Below are 21,202 nucleotides of genomic sequence, written 5' to 3' on the forward strand. Positions count from 1 at the left end.
AGATTCATAGTGAACTACAAATTTCAGGTTGCCTATGTGGATTGTGAGCAATGGTTACAAAAATCATGAAGAGAGAAGACATGAGAGTTGGAATAAATGCATGAAAATAAAACCAAAACACTGTTGTGTAAATACTACTAGCTCTTCCCAGCATTTGACATTTATGGATGGAGTGCCTACGACAAGGGACAATTCTACACATTGGATGTGTGATGAAAACAACAAACAAATTACCCTTATGGGGCTATCCCCCAGTGCAGAACATTGCTAAAGGAAAAATACATAATAGTGGTGAAGGGAAAATGTCAGAGACGAAAGGGAAAGAGAAAAGAAAAAGATAACGTGTGATAGTTCATTATTATAAGTGAACATTGTGTTGAGATGGGTTCTCTAGAGAAGCAAACTAGTGATAGTGTGTGTGCGTGCGTGCATGCGTGCGTGTGTGTGTGTGAAGAGGACCTCTGGCTCTGAGGGGTCCAATGAATGTTGGGCTGTAACTACCATATACTTACTATTTTAATGCCCTCCTTGCTTCGTTAGGACATACATGAATCTGATAGGCATGGTTCTGCCACTGTCAATGAATATTATTGAAAGATTTGCCCTAACACCAGCCCCCATTGTTGAATAAATAGTGTCTAGTCACTTAAGAATTGCATCTGTGCAAGTCAGCACTGGCCTATGCTCATATAATTTCCTTTTCTCAACAGTGTTTTAAATTCTACAACATTGGTTGAATTAACGGCACTATTAATAGAATTACTATATGATGATTGACATAAAATGTCTAAAGGGGGACCAGAAACATATAAATCAAAGATATATGAATGGATTTGGGGCTCACACTTATTTCTAGCCCCAATCTAAGAACATTTAATTCTTATTACATGACCCTACTTGATGCTCACCTGCATGAAGAGATCACTGAACTGCTGTAAGCAAGTGTAATGAAGAAACCAGATGGTGCCAGCTATCAAAGGGAATAGTATCTGGGGTATTAAAGGCTTGTCTTCAAACAAACTTACATCAAAGTGAGACATCAAGTAAGTTCACATGGAAGAAGCACACTAGCGAGTATGATCCAAGGATTGGAAATACAACCCAAATTCAAAGTAGGAAATGGTATCAGTCCTTCAATTTTGAACACTTGGTTTGTAGAAGGCTACGGATGACCATGGGAGGCCAAACCCATTTGCAGGAGGCAGATAGGATTTAAGCCTCCAGTAAATACCTGATGACCACAGGCATGTGAATCGCTTTGCTCTTAGACAGAGAGCATTGTAAAGTTTATTTCAGCATGCATAGTTAGGTTAAAATGGAATATCCTTTGATCGCCCTTTGACCCTTTAAAAAGTTGTCTCCATGGGGAGAAAAAGTGAAGGGATATATATATATGAATGGCCTTGCTTTCAGGCAGCGTGCATCATCGCAGATGCCATTCAGCAGAGATTCAACACCTTATCCTTCACTTTCCCTTTGACCCGTTTTGCTTTATTCTACTTTTTAATATTTTCTCCTTTCTTTTCAATTGAATTCACTGTCTTACTTTGTGTTTGTCATTAGATTTTTTGGTTACATTTTATTTTTTTGTATACGGAACCAGGATAGATAAGTATATAGGAATAGTAACTGGACTAATTCTTCCTTGAGGATATAACAGAGCTGTTTGGGGGGAAGTGGGGAGCCAATAAGTATGAGTAGAAGAACAAAGGAAAAGTTCTAAAATTGTTGTGTTTGTACCAACTCTTCTTAATGTGATTGAACTATTGAATTGTATGATTTGTAAATTCTATGTCAATAAAACTGTTTCAAAAAAAAAAGAAAATAAATGACACATTGTTGAAGTAGGTAGTCCATCCAGTCTGGAGGTTTCTCCTACCTCATTTAACTGCAGGGACTGATGAACAGGAAGCCCAAAACCACTGGTTGGCCAATGCAGAGTTGAATGAATTCAAGATTGGCCATCAGCTGGTGATTCTGGGTTGAGCAGGCAATATAAAAGGAGATTGAAGAACCAGATGTGAGATCCATATCCGGTGGCAGACGTAAGCTAGCTTTGGCACAATGTCAATCTATTTTAAGAGTAAGTCAAACCCTGAAGAAATCTCACTCACTTGTATCCATACTGGGGCCAGGTTAATAACACGCTACCCTACCCTATTCTTCCCCAACTGATGGCTGCTTCACAGAAATTCCCATCATGGAGCTGAACACGTTCAGTTAGATCACATGGTGGGAGAACAGTGACCCACTCCAGCTGACATAAAATCTAACCATCACAAATATTATTTGCTTGCAGTCATATTATTGTCATATAATTTACTCATTTCACTTTTTAAAAATTGACTTTTATTATAGCGTACTCAGTGCTCTTGTTTTGAATATGTAATTAATCTAAATGATAAATTAATATATAAAAGTATATCATAGTTTGTGATATCAGAGCGAATAAAAACTTGCCTTGAAATTGCATTTTTGGAAAAATGTTTACTAGGACAAAAATGAGTATTACATAGGCACAAGGGTGCTTCAAATGTTGTGTGAAAATTCCACTATATTTTAATTCTGTTTTACCATTAATTTTTTGAAGCCCTCTCATATAATAAAAAAATAAAACTGAATTTTCATAGGATGTTGATATAAATTTAGTGATTGCAAATTTACTCACAAATTCTCCCCAGTAGTTCACCTCTCCCCAGTTCCTACTACATTTGTTGCCACTGCTCCGCCATAAATAACTCAGTGACTTCTGACTTTCACCTCTCCCGAGATTGACTCAATGCCACACACCTTTAGCATGCACTTGTACATTGCCTACTGTCATTACCGCGTGGCCCTTTCTAGTGTGAGTACTAACTTCCTCTGCTAATTGTAATAATTTCTGGCGGCTCATTTTCAAGCCCAGAGTGACGCAGAAGTACATCTTTCAAACACCTCCTGCTCTCTGCTTCATGGCCCTCCAAAAGCTGGCCCTTATTGTTCTCTGATCAAAATCTTTCCTACTATCTGCAGCAGGCTTAGCACTTCCTACTGAAGAGAGCTGAGCCTCTTTCATTGCACACTTAAGACTTTCCACATGTCTAACAAGATTCCAGCATGTTTTTTCTTTCTTTCTTTAAATCATTTTATTTGGGGCTCATACAGCTCTTATCATAATCCATACATCCTTCCATTGTGTCAAGAACATTTGTATATATGTTACTATCATCATTTTCAAATTTTCTTTCTACTTGATCCCTTGGTATCAGCTTCTCTTTTTTTCCCCTCCCCTCCCCCATTCTGCCTCCCTCATGAACCCTTGAGAATTCATAAATTATTATTATTTCATGTCTTACACTGACTGATATCTCCCTTCCCCCACTTTTCTGTTGTCCATCCCCTGGGAGGGGGTTATATGTAGATCACGATGATTGGTTCCTTTCTTTTTCCCCCCACCTCCTTCTTACCCTCTTGGTATTGCTATTCTCATTATTGGTCCTGAGGGGCTTATCTGCCCTAGATTCTCTGTGTTTCGGGCTCTTATCTGTAGCAGTGTACATGCTCTGGTCTAGCTGGATTTGTAAAGTAGAATTGGGGTCATGATAGTGGGAGGAAGAAGCATGAAAGAACTAGAGGAAAGTTGTATGTTTCATTGGTGCTCTACTGTACCCTGACTGGCTCGTCTCTTCCTTCTGACCCTTCTGTAAGGGGATGTCCAATTGTCTACAGATGGGCTTTGGGTCTCCACTCCACACTCCCCATCATTCACATTGATATGATTTTTTGTTCTGGGTCATTGATGCCTGATACCTGATCCCATGGACATCTCATGATTAACATGTTTTGCTCTGTCTTGATTTTGCACTTATTATTGTCTCTGCATGTCTATCTAGATAAGATAGGCGGAGTAAACAATCTGTAGTAGAAAACAAGGGAACCAATGGTTCCAGGGGGACACAGGAGAAGGGGAGTTGGGGGAAAGGAAGTGGGTGTTAGGAAACACAAGGACAAAGGAACAGCAATTGATCTAAAATCGATGGTCAGAAGAGTGTAGGTTGCCTGATAGGGCTTGACAAGGGCAATGTAACTGAGAGGAATTACTGAAACCCAAATGAAGGCCAAACATGATAGGGGGATGAGGAAAGTAAAAGGAAATAGAGGGTAGAACTAGGAGGTAAAGGACATTTATAAAGGTCTAAATATAGGTATATACATATGTAAATACATTTTATATAAAGATAGAGAAATAGATATATGTACTTATATTTATATGTTAAGTATTAAAGTACTGGACAGACATTGGGCCTCTACTCAAATACTCCTTCAACACAAGTACACCTTGTTCTAATAACCTCGCATTCCGTGACGCTCACCTTCCCGACATGATCACTGAAGATAAAATGGGTGTATAGGCAAATGTGGTAAAGAAAGCTGATGGTGACTGGCTACCAAAAGATATAGTGACTGGGGTCTTAAAGGCTTGAAGATAAACAAGCGGCCATCTAGCAGAGAAGCAACAAGCCCACATGGAAGAAGAACACCAGCCTGTGTGATCAAGAGGTGTCCACGGGATCCAGCATGTTTTTTCTACTTTGTTTTCCATCTCTAGGTTCAAAATTATTTTTTCAGGGCCTCTGCAATTCAAACTGTACTAGAGGCTTAGGACACAAAGGTGGACTGGTCCCAGCATGTATGGTTCCAGTCCTTGGGTGGTACAATTGGTTAACTGCATTTTCTTGCTAACAGAAAAGCTGGAGATTCAAGGCCTCTCAGACACATTTCAAAAGAACCACACGGTGATATACTTTCAGAAAATCCAGTCATTGAAAAGCCTCTGGATCACAGTTCTAGTCTCACACACATGTGATTGCCATGAGCCTCGATCACTGGATAGCATGACTCCTAAGTGTTGAGAGCAAAGACAGAGGCAACCCAGGGAGTGAGGAACCAAAAGCCCATGTTGCTATGCTGCAGACTTTGCTGTATCTGTGCAGATTAAAGCTGCTAATTTTCTGTTACTAAAACATGGCTCACCCTTGTTGGTACTTCATGATGAAGGCTCTTCTCCCCCTGTGGACTGCTTTTGTGCTGTTTTTGTGAAGGCCCTGGATATGCCTTGTGTCTCAAAGACTACATCAGATGGCAAATAATTCATCAGGCTCTCCAACGTCTCCTAGTCTTTTATTTATTTGTTCTCACCTTCAAATCACATTCTAGTTTATAGTTGTCTGTAATCTTTTACTCTGCTTATCTACCTCTAAAGATGGAGCAACGATGATTTAGATTTACATAACCCTCGATGCACAGGCCTCAAATAGATACCTTCACAAAATACATGCTCAGGGAATGTTCTCTGAATTAACATAACAGACAATAATTTTTACAGCAAACGCCATTGTAACCTAGAACACTGTGCGTATTGTGCAAAATTGATCCCCGCACATTTGTGGTAAAACTACTAAGTAAACAGCTGTATGAATTCACAATACTAGAGAAGGGAGCTGCCACTCACAGACCGGCACCCCAGGCTTGAAGAGGTTAAGCACACTATCCACAGAGGGAAAGCTGTGTTCCTGTGCGTTCATTAAGCACTAATTTTAGGTTGTTTCGTAATTAAATGAACACACTGTTTATTCTCCATACTCTTTTGGCCCTGGTTCCTGGAAAATACATAAAATTTCCAAGAATTAAAGTTTCCATTAACGCAAGTGCCAAAATCACAATGCTTGACCTGTGAGAAAGCACATTTGTCTTTGCTGGCTTCCGTTCAAGACGCTATAGAAAACAATTTACTCTATAACCTTCCTTGTTCGTAATCGCTCTGCTTCATCTTTCAGGCCATCGGGACAAGATTGAGAAGCTGAAATGTTTTTAGAAATCAAAGAACTGCCGAGCGATGACTGCCACGGTGCTAACGCTGGACAGGGGGCCCTGTGGAGGCTGACATGTCCTCACTGAAGAGAAGTGCTCTCAGGAGTGGAGGAGAGAGTGTGGAGAACGCCATGGGTGACATGGTCAGAGGAGGCAACCTCAAAATGACTGCCTATACAAGTTTTCTGCAATGTTTCGGAAGACATTTAGTCTTTTGATACAAATATCACTTTGGCTATTTGCCAATGACCAAAGAGCCGACAGAGTTGTCAGATGGTATCAAAGAGAGCATACACAAAGAAAGCAAAAGATTATTCAGAAGACAGACAGAAAGAAAAGACCAAAGGGAATGTCAAAAGAGCCCTGGAAACTTCCTCTTAAACGTAGAGCAGCTAAAGCAACTGGAAGAAATAATGAAGCAAAAGGGCTAAGCAGAAGATTTCAAAGCCAGCCAGAGGAGGCAAGCATCATAATGAATTGTGCAAAGACCTGCAGTTTGAAAACCGAAAGGAAGAACACACCCAGAATCTCTCCAGCTCAAAGAAGGAAGAGAACATGCCAGCTTCGAGTTGCAATGCTGGAGGATATTACAGGCCAAGTATTTAATGCTATGGGAAGCATCAAAATGAGATAGAAGTAATACATAGTCACTGCACCAAGAAGAATTGGAAGATGTTCAACTATCTCAAGAGGTAATATATGACCAAGAATAGATGGTATTAAAGGAATAAATCCAAGTTGCCCAGTAAGTATTGGTGAAAAACGCTGCTTCCAGAATTGACTGAATGCCAATTAAAAATGTTTAACCCACAAAGACAGCACTTCAAGCGCTCACTTGTCTGTGCCAAGAAATTTGGAAGATGGTAATTGGTCAACCAGCTGGAAAAGATCCCCATTTGGGTCCATTCCAAATAAAAGTGATCCCACAGAACACTTGAACAATGTCATTAACATCATGCACAAGTAAAGTTTTGCTGAGAATAATTTAAAATCGGTTGCAGCAGTACATTAGCAGAGAACGATCAGAAATGCCAGCTGACTTTAAAGATATCATTGCTGGTATCACATGGATCTTGGCTGAAAGCAGAGAATACAAGGGAGATGTCGGCCTGTGCTTTCTTGACTATCCAAAGGCTTTCGATTGTTGGATCATGACACATTGTGGGTACCAGCCAGTGCAAAGAATGGGAATTCCAGAGCACATTGTAGTCATGGGGAACCTGCACATCAACCAAGTCTCTTGACCTGAGCAAAGGGAATAATGCGTGGTTGAAAATCAGAAAAGGTTCTGTCAAGACTGTTTCCTTTCACCATGCTTACTCAGTGTGTGTGCTGACAAATAAGCTAAGCAATGGGACTCTGTGAAGAAGAATGCAGCATCAGGAAGGCAGGAGGGAAGATTCATGAACAACCTTAGACATATAGATGGCACAATCTGGCATGCTTAAAATAATAATACAAAAGCAGGATTTGAAGCAATTATTGATGAAGATCAGAGACTATAGCCTTCAATATGTATTATACCTCAACATAAAGAAAGAAAAAAACTTCACAAATGGACCGATAAGCAACATCAGAATCCGTGAGGAAAAGATTGAAATTAAGAATTTCGTTTTATTTGAGTTCATCATCAACAGCCATGGAAACAGGAGTCAAGAAAAAATTTTAAGAGCACATCGCATTGGGTATACCTGCTGCAAATATTTCTTTAAAGTATCAAAAAGCAAAAGTGTCACTAAGCCATGGTACTTTCATTCACTCTGAATTCATGGGAAAGATGAATAGTTAATGAGGAAGACCAGAGGATTGGTGTCTTTGAATTATGGTGTTAGCAAAGAATGTTGAATAAACTAGGGATGACCAAAAAATGAGCAAATCTAACTTGGAAGAAATACAACCAGAATTCACATTATTAGAGAGGGAAGCAAGACTTGGTCTTGTATGCATTAGATGCTTTATCGGGAGGGACCAGTTCCTGGTGGCTGTCATGCTGGGGAAAGTAGAGGGTCGAGACTCCTAAGGAGATGAATTAGCAGAGAGGTTACATTTGATTCAAACATAGTAAGGGTCGTGCAGATGACGCAGGACCATGCAGTGTTTTGATTTATGGAATATATTGTTATGAATAGGAACCACTTGCTGGCACCTAACAGTTATAACAACAAAAAATCAGTTTCTTAAGCTCAGGTTGCATTTATCGATATATCTACAATCCCTACGTATTTTAGACATGTTGTCAGGTGAGGACATTATGAAGGACATTAGGCTTGGTAAAGTACAGGGGCAGCAAAAAAGAGGAAATCCCTCAAGTAGATGGACCGACACCGTGGCTGAAACAAGGGCCTCGATCATGGGAACACTTGTGAGGGTAACGCAGGACCAGACAGTGTTTAGTTCTGTTGTGCGTCAGGTCGCCACGGCTTGGAACCAACTAGACGGCACCGAAGGACAACAAGGATAAACCTCTGTGCGGATTTCCTTTTAGCTTCACATGCTACAAGCACATATCGTTGTTTTCATTGCTGATGGTGTTTATATAATTGCCGACTTTGTCAAATATTCTTTTGTTTTGACCACAGTATCGGGCGATTTGTATTTATTTACCTGAATCAATGCCTTATTTTTTGAAAATGAAGTCATACTTAAAGTAAAAGCAGGAGGAAAAAAATTTAAAACAAAAAACAACTTTTGTTCAGTGATGGATTTTTTTGTAACTAATAATAAATTACTTGATGTCAACATGTTTTATAACCCAATTTGCTGTGCGCACTCATGCAAGCTGGGAAATATTAAAAGTAAGCTATCTGTAACTAGATGCAGCATATGTTGTTCTGTGATTACAATTGAGAGTAAACAATACGATTCTGTATAATCGGATATGGAGTGAGGTCCACGGTGGGAGGAGAGGTGACTCCCTAGGTTGTCTCCCTGGACAACAACAGCCCTAGCGACCCCATTGTGGGAGTAGGCAATGTTAGCCTCCGTGTGTGTTAGTCACTAAAAACTGACTGCGGAAGCAATAGTGGACACACGGAGAGTCTCGGAACATCTTCTACCCGTCTGCATGCCACTACTAAACTGAAATGAACTCTCAGCAAGTTCATTGCCCCTCATAGTGACCTGAGTGGAACTGCCCCGGCGGATTACGGAGGCTTTAAAGCCATAGGAACTGAAGGCCGACTCTGCGGCTGGTGGTTTCCAAACGCTGACCTTGTGGCTAGCGGCCAACTACGCGCCACCAGTGCTCCCTTGTCACAACTACAGAGAGGTGTAATGCGTGTGCAAGCTGCTTGAGTTCCTTGAAAGACCATCTGCGGACCTCTACCTTTGGTTGTATTACATCTGACACAGCCCAGTGGTCTATCCATGTTGCAACAAAATAAGTTTTCCTTCCATGAGTGAACTTGGGCTAGGAAGTTCTCTCTTGGATCAGCAAGCCTTTTAAAGACATATATGTCACGCCAGCGACAGGGGGTCGCCGCTACTGGGAAAAAGCTAGCGCTTGGGTTCCGCCCTCCCCCAGGGGTGCCCCTCCCTTGGCGGCTCCCTCCTCCCCCAAACCCGCCTCCCCCTCCGCCCTGCGCTCCCCAACCTCCCGCCCCGCGGCCGCCTCAGAAGTCTGGAGCGCGTCACCGCCCCAAAGGAGAGGCTGATTTGGGGAGTATCTCCCCCCACCCCCACCACGCAGCTTCTCTTCCCCAGCCCCTCCTTTGCCCACCCCGGCTGCCAAGAGAATCCTGGCGAGCCAGGGGAGGGGAGATCTACTCCCATCACCCTCCCCCTCGTCCCTCTGCGCACTTGAAGTCAATTGCACCTTTTCCTATTTGATCTCTTCTTCTAAGTAGACCTCTCGGTCCCCGGATCTGTCCTTGCGGCTCCCGCGGCAGCTGCCCCCGCGCGCCGGGATGGGAGAGCTCCGGACCCGGCAGCGCTCGGCCGGCGCGTGCACGGAGGTCCAGCCGCCGCGTCCGCTGCCCGGACTCTGTAAGTTTCAGCGCGCCGCGGGGCGCGGGCGGAGGGGAGGGGGGCTCTCCACGTCCCCGCCAAGCCCTGCTCAGATCTGCTGTGGTGGGGTCTGGTCCAGCGTTGCGCTCGAATGTGACTGCAGCCCACACCTGGTCCAGAAGTTTTCAAGTTCCACTCGGTTCCGTGGGAAACTTTTTCTTCTTCTCCTTTTCGTAATGCAACTCATACATCCTTCCGATTTAAAAAATGATTCTTCCGAACGCTCTTTACGAAGCGCATAGTTTATTGTTGTTTTGTCAGATCACACGAAACATAATTTACACTGCGCAGGAGTCTGCGGCCTTTTTCTTCTTCTTCTAAAAATAGTGGAGAGAGAATTCCCCTTCGTTGCTTTTAATATTTCTGTATCATCCGAATACCTCCATAAACAGATCCCACGGCCCTCTGACCTTACTTTTCATGTTGCCTCTTTGGGCCGATATCTTTGCCTTCATCTCGGACGTGGAAGGTCTCAGGGCTCTCTATCTCTGAGCCTGCTGTTTCATGAAAACTCTTGGCTTCGTAGAAGGAAGGCCATGCCTATGTGCTGAGACTAAACAGGACGATGGGTACCGTTTTCCCCGATTCAGACCTAATAACAATGTCTGTGGGATCCCAGAACTTCAAAAACCAAATCTGTGCTTTTTGTTAATTAACTCATCAGTTTATCTTTGCATGTCCCCTTGCATGTACAGATGCGCTTCTGAATCCGAGACTGGAGAAGTGAGGTGATTGGATATCGTTATCTGTAGCTTTACATCTACCTGTGTAGCAGCCAGCACGCAGGTCAACTTATTACTCTACCACTACCCTCGTCAGCGTCATCATTACTAGTGATCCTTTCTCGCCTGCAGGAGGACGGTCTTGAAAGGAGAGAGGTCAGAGGCAGGTGTACAGTTGGCTGTGGTGGCGGGACTATGTTGGCCAGAAAGAGCATCATCCCGGAGGAGTATGTGCTGGCGCGCATCGCGGCGGAGAACCTGCGAAAGCCGCGCGTCCGAGACCGGCTCCCCAAAGCCCGCTTCATCGCCAAGAGTGGGGCCTGCAACCTGGCGCACAAGAACATCCGAGAACAAGGACGCTTCCTTCAGGACATCTTCACCACGTTGGTGGACTTGAAATGGCGCCACACGCTGGTCATATTTACCATGTCCTTCCTCTGCAGCTGGCTGCTCTTTGCCATCATGTGGTGGTTAGTGGCCTTTGCCCATGGGGACATTTATACTTACATGGAGAAAAGTGGAATGGACAAAAATGGTTTGGAGCCCACTGTGTGTGTGACTAATGTCAGGTAAGAAGGCAGTGGGAGCGGGCAGGCAGAGAACACGGTGCCTTTTCCCTGCCACTTTCTTCTGTTGCTGAGCGTGAGATTTAAAGACTTTCTTTACAAGCAAAAACCCCAAAGAACAGTAGTCATAATCTAAACTATTAGAAACCTTCTAAATTGCAGTTTTATGGATTATGAATTTCTGAAATGTCAAACATTAATTCCTTGGCGTAGACTTGATAATTTTGTACCATTTTTAAAAAATGTTAAGGCTCAAAAAACATGCTAGAGTACCTTATGTACATAGAGTTTTCAGCATAAAAATCTGTTCACGATGTGAATATCTATAAATTAATATCTCTTATCAACAAAAATTATGCAGGCACCAGTCATATTTTCCTACATGTCTCTTATATGTAACCTTTTTAAAGAAATAGTGAAATGGGAAGGCACTGATGAGTCAGTCTTATATTTAAAGTCTACTAAAAATAAAATATAGAAGTAAATATAAACCTTGTTTCATTAAGATCCTATTAACTAATTCCTTCCTTAAATAAAGTTATGTTATAATACAGGACTAGAAAAAATACTTTTTTAATGGAGATTGGTTCAAATATTCATGGAAAGGAGGTGATTTAATGTTGAACTCTTTTCAAAATCTTCGTGGACTAAGAATGAGACACTTCTTAGATTACCCAGGGCTTGCCATTTCTCGCAGTAGTATTTAAAAACATGTACAGTGAGCTCGTTTTCAATAATTCTCTTCCCATAATTTTAGATGGGGTAAGGACATTTGGTGAAGGTGATGTGTATCCTAATTTATTTTGTTGGACTACTAAAAAAATATCATTTCTCTCATGGAAAAAAAGGCACTGACTCTGAGGCAAAGCAACTGTAGTAGAGATAGAGTTTCCCCGGGATGTTTTCTGAATAATGTGCCAAATTCACATAGTGCACAAAGCAAAGAAACGTGAACAAGAAACCCACTGCCAGGACCCTGTTAAGAATAAGACCTTTGATAATCCTGGACTTTTATAAAACTAGCAGACCACTGCGAGAACCACAGACTTGGGCTGCAAACATGTCCAGCTTCTCATTTCCTCAGGAACTGCAAGGTCAGCATATCTTGGAGGAATGTAGCATTTGTACGTAGCGGTAGCACACCACAGATTTCAGGACAAAATAAAACACCCGGCTTGATTACTTTTACCACTGAGTAAATGTGACCTCTGGTTTTAAAGGCCAATGTAGGTGCACAATGTAGGTGGTCATCAGGCACCAGTTACCCTGAAAGCCATCAAATATGATGGGCAGCAGGTATTTGAAGGCAAAAATAATTTTGTGTCATAGGTTTCTTTAGGAAACTTAACAGCACTGGTGCTGAGTCCTTTTCATTGGATGAGAAATGGTTGATAAATAGGCAGTAGCTACTCATAAGCAGAGATAAAAAGAAATAAAAACAATAATTGTTGAAAATAAGACGTATTCACAAACAAAATATATTGCCTTTTTAATAAGATAATGGGATCATTAAGCTAGTCATTAAGTGTAGGTCATAAAAGTCAGATCCTTCCAATGATTGTATAAACCTGTAGGGTTCTCAACTGGTGGGTTGTGACCCTTTGAGGGATTGAGGACCCTTTCACAGGGGTCGCCTGATTCCCAACAGTAGCAAAATTAGAGTGATGAAGTAGCAACAAAAATAATTTTATGGTTGAGGGATCATCAGTTAGGAAAGTTGAGAACCACTAGTTTAAACACAATTTTTAGAGGATTTACTGATTATTTAAAGGTTAACTCTCATTTTTTCTAATAAGATATCATTGGAAGCATGTGTATTTAATCCCTTGATGCATGCCTATTTGTATTAATAAGTTAACTAAGAGAAATGATGCAATTAAAATGGGACAAAATTGATCTTATCGGCATAGCAATTTTAACATTTAAAATTGTACCTCCTACCTAAAAAATATTCCTTGCTATCTGTTAGGCTGTTCTAATGTTGTTGATCTCATTTTTAAATGGTGGTACCACTTATACTCTCATTTCAACATACAACTTAACCGTAAGAGAAACCTACTGCCATCAAGTAGATTCTCACTTAAAGTGGCTGTTAGAGGGCAGAGTAGAACTCACTGTTCTGTAGGGGTTCTGAGACTATAAATCTTTACCACAGCCTCTTGCTTATTCCAGGGAGCAGCTGGTAGGTTTGAACAGCTGATCTTTAGGTTAGCAGGAACACACTGAACCCATTGCACCAGCAGGCCCCCCATCATAAAATACCTTGCATGACACATATTTTTAAATTGTCAAAAATATAGAAGGAGAAAATATGTTCCTTCACAAAGGGAAATTAAAAGATAACTAATAATAATTCTTATTCTTTGAATTCCCTTTCCTTTCACAAATTCAATGTCCTGTCATGTCATTTAGTTGGGAGACAACTCTTTTTATGAGGAGCTACCCACCAATATTTCTAAGCACCATTCTTCATTGTTGTTTTAAGGGGACTTCCTTTCCCCTTTGTGTAGATAACTGAGTTAGAAAGTAAACTAGCTTTATTTCCTCTTTCTCACTATGTTCCCTCTTGATCTCTGTAGCAGGACAAGAGAACAGCTAAACATTGTCATCTGCTGACAGTTCGGATGAGAGGTGTCCATGAAAGGATGGATCTGGTACCATAGCGCATTTAACATTAAATTCCTTCATAAAATCAAGAATACGCCAAGGATGGCGCATGACTATTCCCTCCAGTGTTAAATCAGACACAACATTTGCTACTAGTCACTGAAGTATGGCTATATTATCAGCAAGCAGTCTTGGATCTATGCCACTCCTCTGGAGCCCATTCTTGTTCTTTGCAATCGTTTTGGACCATGTTGCATACCTTGTTTTATACAGCAATTCATGTGGTTTCATAAATAATTCATAAGGATTCCTTTAGCTCCAGGAAGAAAGAGAAAAGACAGCCTCGACTCCACTTAAAAGCTAACTTAAAAAAATTATTTATGCATGCCCCTTTACCAACACCCACCCCTTCGCACACACACACTGATGTCCCAACAAGAGCAGTATGCATATTGAGTACTAAATGGTTGTATAATTTTACTCACGCCCTGTGTATGAAATGAACAAATGTTACCTCTGGTCACACTTTGACAGATGGTCTGTGAGTGGCTTGTCTTAGAGAAATGTGAAATTGGGGCTGGGGTGGGGGTGGGTGTGTAGTAGATAGAACTAGTATAGTTTCTATTAAGAAGTTGTCACAGTATTTGAAACCTAGTAAGTGAACAAATTAACGATAAGGATAACCAAATTTAGTGGTAGGCAGAGGTTTGGAGAGGGGCTCACTGATAGTTTCCCAAGGTTTACAGGTCTGACCCGAGATCGAACAAGTCAGTTCTATGCTCTGAGATGTGGAATTGTGCACCGGGGGGAAAATAATTCCATAAAGCAATTCTAACACTGTTGACCCTTTCCCATCTTCATGTGCCGAGAACACTTGGCCAGATTTCAGAAGGTCCAAGTTCTTATGACATGATCCTAAGAACTAAGACATAGATATTTGTTAATCTGTGCCTTAGATTCCTCTGATAGCTTCAGCATTCACTAAATCACATAGAAACAAGGAGATCCATTCAATAAGGAAGCACATTTTGTCCCACCAGTGGCAAGATGCTCTTTATTGTTAAAAGCACCAGTATTGTTAAAGTGATGTGCTTTGTACTGCTTTATAGAGTTGTGTAATACATATGAGCAAATAAACATGATTTTAAAGGTTACATTACTTTCAGTACACTCAGGCCACTTAAACATACACATGCAAGAGCAAGTACTTGATCAACGTATGAGGTGGCTTCAAAAGATTCGTGGAAAAATGAAATTAAAAGATAATGGGATTTTCCACGAACCTTTTGAAGCCCCCTCATATTATTTGGTCAATAATCTGTTATGGATTTTCATTTAGATTAACAAATAAATTTCTCATGGTGCTATGTCCTTGATGTAGCTATTCTTCATAAAATAGGCACGACTTCCTTTGTGAAACTGTCTAACAAGAAAATGCTTATCATTGTGTTCCATTAATGCTTTTACACAGGAAGTTCATTATTTAATGACCTAGAAAACATGAACAGATTTAGATCCTAGAACTCTGGAAGTAACGGGCATACAGAGATCACAACACAAAGAGCTCGCGCTAAGATGCCTAGGTTTGGCAAATTGATCTGTATATCTAAGAGCAGTTGATGGCCTTGGGGACCCGGGTCGAGGGGTGGGGGTGGGGATGCAAAAATTTGAGCTTGATATACTTATGTTATTCTTTAAAACGTAACCTAATCGCAGTGCTTTCTGATCCCATTCCCTGCAGGTCTTTTACCTCTGCTTTTCTCTTCTCCATTGAGGTTCAAGTGACAATCGGATTTGGAGGGAGAATGATGACAGAGGAATGTCCTCTGGCCATCACGGTTCTGATTCTCCAGAACATCGTGGGTTTGATCATCAATGCAGTCATGCTAGGCTGCATTTTCATGAAAACCGCCCAAGCGCACCGAAGGGCGGAGACCTTGATTTTCAGCCGCCATGCTGTGATTGCGGTTCGAAACGGCAAGCTGTGCTTCATGTTCCGAGTGGGGGACCTGAGAAAAAGCATGATCATCAGCGCGTCGGTCCGCATCCAGGTGGTGAAGAAAACCACCACGCCTGAAGGGGAGGTGGTGCCCATTCACCAGCTGGACATTCCTGTTGACAACCCGATTGAGAGTAATAACATTTTTCTGGTGGCGCCTCTGATCATCTGTCATGTGATTGACAAGCGCAGCCCCCTCTATGATATCTCCTCAAGTGACCTTGTCAATCAAGACTTGGAAGTCATAGTCATTCTGGAAGGAGTGGTGGAGACTACCGGCATCACCACGCAGGCACGGACCTCCTACATTGCCGAGGAAATCCAGTGGGGCCACCGCTTTGTGTCTATTGTGACTGAGGAGGAAGGTGTGTACTCGGTGGATTATTCCAAATTCGGCAACACTGTCAAAGTCGCTGCTCCACGGTGCAGTGCCCGGGAGCTGGACGAGAAGCCTTCCATCCTGATTCAGACCCTGCAGAAGAGTGAGCTGTCCCATCAGAATTCCCTGAGGAAGCGCAACTCCATGCGACGAAACAATTCTATGCGGAGAAACAACTCCATCCGAAGGAACAACTCCTCCCTCATGGTGCCAAAGGTGCAATTCATGACTCCCGAAGGAAATCAGAACACAGCCACATCATGACAGCCAGAAACCTTGAGACCAGTCTTTTATGACAGTTTGAAGGCTCATGCCGGGTACTCTCAGATTGAACTGTAACTGGGACACAAACATTTGTGTCTCTTCTATTTTAATGCACTAATGACATTCATACTCAGAGAAAAGCACTTTTTTATCAATAAAGAAAGTAACATTAAACGTGATGGAATCAAGTTTCACACTTATTTCATACGTAGAGCATTTGCAGTGGTGTGCTTGTGTGTACTTAAGCCATATGTAAGATGCTTAAATGATACATATGTATTTCTCATTGATCTCACATTTAAACAGAAGAATGCCATTAATATAAAAGCAGGCCGAGGGATCATTTTGTGTGAAAAGTCTAGTTGAACCACAGTGCTCTGTTATTCACTCTAGAAATGCCAATCAAAACTGAACCCTTTGCCATTGAGCCAGAGCTTCCCTATAGAAGGTTTCTGAGACTGCAACTCAGGATGGGAGCAGACAAGCTCATCTTTCTCTCTCGGAGTCACTGGCAGGTTGGAACTGCCAACCTTCTAGTTAGCAGCCCAATATCTGGCCCACCGTCTTACCAGGAGTCCTTGCAAGTAGAAAGATGGAAAACAAGAAAGGAAACCAGCTGGAGCGCCAAGGGAGCTCTAGAGTAAGGAGCAGGAAGCAAAGTAACGTGGTGCAATCTGCCTCGAAGCAGATTCTCTTCATTCACTAGGCCCTCCATCATGATTCCCTGAGGTTTTTTGGTTCTTTGCATGGCAGCCAATTGGGCAGACTTGGGCGCAGAAGTTTCTGGAAATTGAGCAGGTTTTGGAGAGGTGAACACATCCCAATCTCACTTAGGACTAGATTCCCAACTGTGATATGAACTTCCTTCAGTTTGGCACTGCCTGTGAGACTCCACAGGGAAATACTACCCTAAATATTCTAATAAAATATTTTATTTGTTTCTTTAGCTAAAGCTACCAGCTCTGCCTTCAAGATAAGTTCAGATTAGGATAAATTCTCTCCATTTCAGACACTTTCCTCAGAGTCGGCCAGGAGTGCTCATCACCAGAACACATGAATGTGGTAGCATTCGCCATTACAATATGAAACCGCTTCTGTATAAGCTCATGAAAAAGAGAACGGGCTGAAGAAGAACAAGGCTGACGACACAGGTGGATGACACTGAGATGCAGGATTTCAGAGTCCAGGTGACAGAGAAATATCTAGTACTCAAAGGAACATCTAGTATGGAACATGGGCAGTCCCCCTCCCACCGCCACCCCCAGTCACCTTCCAGCTACCGCAGAAGGCTTAGTGCCAAAACTCTAGTGGCTACTAATGTAGTGGAGAAGGCGATGCAAGGGTTTGATGGGGTTTCCAATGCCTAGTCATGACTCAGATAAGAATATTTTTTCAGCTACTGACAGTCAAATCAAACAAAAGATTCCATCAAGACTTTCTAAAACTCAGCAAACATTTTAGAGACTATGAAAATGATCAAATAAATTATTTTGCTAACTTACACATATTTCTATATGTACATGTAAAACTACTGACTTTTATATTGAATTTGAATGGTGTTTTCTATGAAATATTTACTGTTTATGCTGCCACCCTAGTCTTCAGACAGCAGCAACTACATTGTTTTAAATCATAAAGCAGGTTACATCATGAAAACCTCTCATGGAATTCCACTTTTCTCAAAATGAAATCAAAGTCTTTCACAAGACACACCGGGTCTTCTGAATGACACTGACTGTATCTTTGAGCATTCCCACTTTATACCACCCAGACCGGCTGCCCTTTGAGACAGCCACACACGCTCTCCCATCATATATTTACATTTTCTCAGAGAATTTTTCTCCAACGAGTCTTGAGTGTCACCTGCCATGACTTAGTTCTTTGCTTAAATTCCATCTCATGAGGCAGCATTGTGTCATGATTAAGAAAATAGACTCCACAACATCATGGCAGTGGAACTGTAAAATGATGCAACTACCACAGAATATGGTGTTACTTTCTTAAAAGGTTAGAAATCAAAAAGACCATAGACCCAGCTACCCATCATATATATATATATAAGAGAAACAAGAGCCCAGTACAGTAGACATGTGGGAACCCATGTTAATCCCAGCACTATTTAAAATAGCAAATAGAAACACCTAACTGCTCATATATGGAAAAACGGACTATGGTATACATACACACAATGAAACAATTGATGGCATGGATAAACCTGGAGGGCTTTGTGCTGAGTGAAATTAGTCAATCATGAAAGGACAAATATTTTATGTGACTACACTTTTAGTCAAGAAAAGATTTTCAGCACACAAGAAATCACTTTTGATGGTCAGCAGGAGTTGGAGGAGCAGGTGGTAAAGGAAGTCAACAAGTGCTAACTTGGGTGACGTGGACAGCAACAAGGGGGACATTGTCAACACCTGATGCATGAAAGGTCATAGAACTGTATGCTGTTACATGCACAATGTTGCAAGAACCGTGATCTCTGAATAGATGTGGTTATCAGTTGAGCTCCTAACTTCAAGGTCAGCAGTTTGAAATGATCAGCGGATGCTCAAGATAAAGGGCTTTCTACTCCCATAAAGAGATACAGCCTTAAGAACCCCGCGGGAGCGGGAGCGGGAGCGGGAGCGGGAGCGGGAGCGGGAGCGGGAGCGGGAGCGGGAGCGGGAGCGGGAGCGGGAGCGGGAGCGGGAGCGGGAGCGGGAGCGGGAGCGGGAGCGGGAGCGGGAGCGGGAGCGGGAGCGGGAGCGGGAGCGGGAGCGGGAGCGGGAGCGGGAGCGGGAGCGGGAGCGGGAGCGGGAGCGGGAGCGGGAGCGGGAGCGGGAGCGGGAGCGGGAGCGGGAGCGGGAGCGGGAGCGGGAGCGGGAGCGGGAGCGGGAGCGTCTGGTTTGGGTTTCTTTATTTTTCTTGTAATATACTCATGACTGTTGAAGCATTCAGGGGGCTAAGTTATAAAAACTCATTAAAGGTAACCGAGTACCTTAAGGCAATGAGTCGCTGGCTGGAGGGCTCAGGTACGTAGTTCCAGATACATCAGAGTTAACTTGAGTAACATACTCCTCAAAGGCAATGATCAACAACATACTTCAGTGCTCACAAGTGGAATTATAAACTTGATGACTTCCAAATTAATCTCTCCTTGTTCAGGACAGGGACATTTCCGGGTGTTTCAGAACAAAAGTGTCCCAGTGGCTTAAGAAAATGACCTTAGTTTACAAAGAAAGCCTAGCTCCCAGAGAGGAAGCCAGACACTTGGGGAACTTGGGGCCACATTTTTTCCCTCTTCTAGTTGGAATCATTTTTAGATGTCGTTTAATGATTTGGCATTTAAGGAGCAAAAAAGTCTCCTCTTCAATAGTAGATCAATCATAGATAAAGAACAAGAAGGAAAGGATATCCACATCTCCTGGGGCTCCCACCCCCAATTTTTGTTATTTTAAGCATGTTGAAGGTAGAGGCAGAACTGAAATTTGAGTCTCCGAGGACCAGCACATTAAACTAACCATAACAGATCTACAGGCTGTTTAAGAGGAAACCCAGGGGCCATGCTCTTCCCATGCTCTTTATGCACAATTCTCATCAATGGTGATGGGAACTTCCCCCCAAGACCCAGGGGAGGATATGACTCTAATTACACCCCTTGATAATTTCCTGCACCGATTCAAGTTTAAAGCCATGAAACCCTTAATCAGTTTTAACGTCAGATTAAAATATCACACTGGAGCCCGATTTCATGTGAGATTATTTACGTCTTCATCGGCACTCTTTGTCAGCTGTCTCGGTTCTCAGGGAGATTTTCTTGGCAATACCAATGGCACCCCTCGCCCACTCCAATACTCTCAGGGGTAATTTACGTAAATGAAACTGTTATTTTAATTACTTGAAAAAACAAAACAAAAAATATTAAGGCTAGATTTCCACATACTATTGGATTACTTTAGCGCTTACTAAATACTGACCTGTGGAGGATTAAAAAATCTGTAAAATAGAAGTTAAAATATACTTTTCACTGAAACCTTACAGATTAAGATTGTTAATACTGTTATTATGAGGCTTCAAACATTCTCTACTGACTGTTGGCAAAAATCCACTCTTTCTTTTTTTTAATTCAGGGTTTAAGGTACAATTTTTTAAACTTTATTATTTTTTTAATTAATAAATATTTTTATTGGGGCTCATACAACTCTTAACAATCCATACACACATCAATTGAGCAAAGCACCCCCATACATTCGTTGCACTTGTCATTCTCAAAATTCACCTTCCACTTGGGTTCCTGGAATCAGCTTGGTTTCCCTTCCCCCCCCTCCCTTCCTCCCCACTCCCTCTTCCCCCTGATCCCTTAATAGTTTATAAATAATTATTATATCTTATCTTACACTTCCCGGCGTCTCACCTCACCCACCTCCCCATTGCCCATCTCCCAGAGAGGAGGTTACACATAGATCTCCGAGATCGGTTCTCCCTTTCTACACCCCCTTCCCTCCTGGTGTCGCCACTCCTACAGCAGGTGTTGAAGGGTTCATCCGTCCTAGATTCCCTGTGTTTCCAGATCCCTACTACACCGCTGTACATCCTCTGGTATAACCAGGTCCGCAAGGTAGAATTGGGGTCATGATAATTGGGAGGGGAGGAAGCGTTCAAGAACCAGAGGAAGGTTTTGAGTTTCATTGTTGCTACACTGAACCCTGAGTGACTCATCTCCTCCCCACTACCCCTCTGGAAGGGATGTCCAGCTGTCTACAGATGGGCATTCGGTCCCCATCATGCACTCCCCCTCATTCACGGTGATGTGATTCTCACCACC

At 42.3% G+C, this 21,202-nt stretch overlaps 1 protein-coding gene across 1 annotated transcript; it reads left to right on the forward strand.

Moving 5' to 3' along the window:
* The first annotated feature begins 10,734 nt into the window (after positions 1-10,734).
* Positions 10,735-16,451, forward strand: KCNJ8 (potassium inwardly rectifying channel subfamily J member 8). Its single transcript, XM_075553056.1, has 2 exons — positions 10,735-11,146; positions 15,492-16,451. Exons 1-2 carry the CDS (start codon positions 10,773-10,775, stop codon positions 16,390-16,392), a joined length of 1,275 nt encoding a protein of 424 aa, XP_075409171.1. The 5' UTR covers positions 10,735-10,772; the 3' UTR covers positions 16,393-16,451.
* Positions 16,452-21,202: the final 4,751 nt, after the last annotated feature.

This window comes from Tenrec ecaudatus, chromosome 6, assembly GCF_050624435.1.
Source record: "Tenrec ecaudatus isolate mTenEca1 chromosome 6, mTenEca1.hap1, whole genome shotgun sequence".
In the NCBI taxonomy this organism is placed as follows: Eukaryota; Metazoa; Chordata; class Mammalia; order Afrosoricida; family Tenrecidae; genus Tenrec; species Tenrec ecaudatus.

Coding starts and splice junctions, on each gene's coding strand:
- KCNJ8 (XM_075553056.1), top strand. CDS start 10,773: ATGTTGGCCAGAAAGAGCATCATCCCGGAGGAGTATGTGCTGGCGCGC. Junction 11,147..15,491: donor GTGTGTGTGACTAATGTCAG/GTAAGAAGGCAG, acceptor CATTCCCTGCAG/GTCTTTTACCTCTGCTTTTC.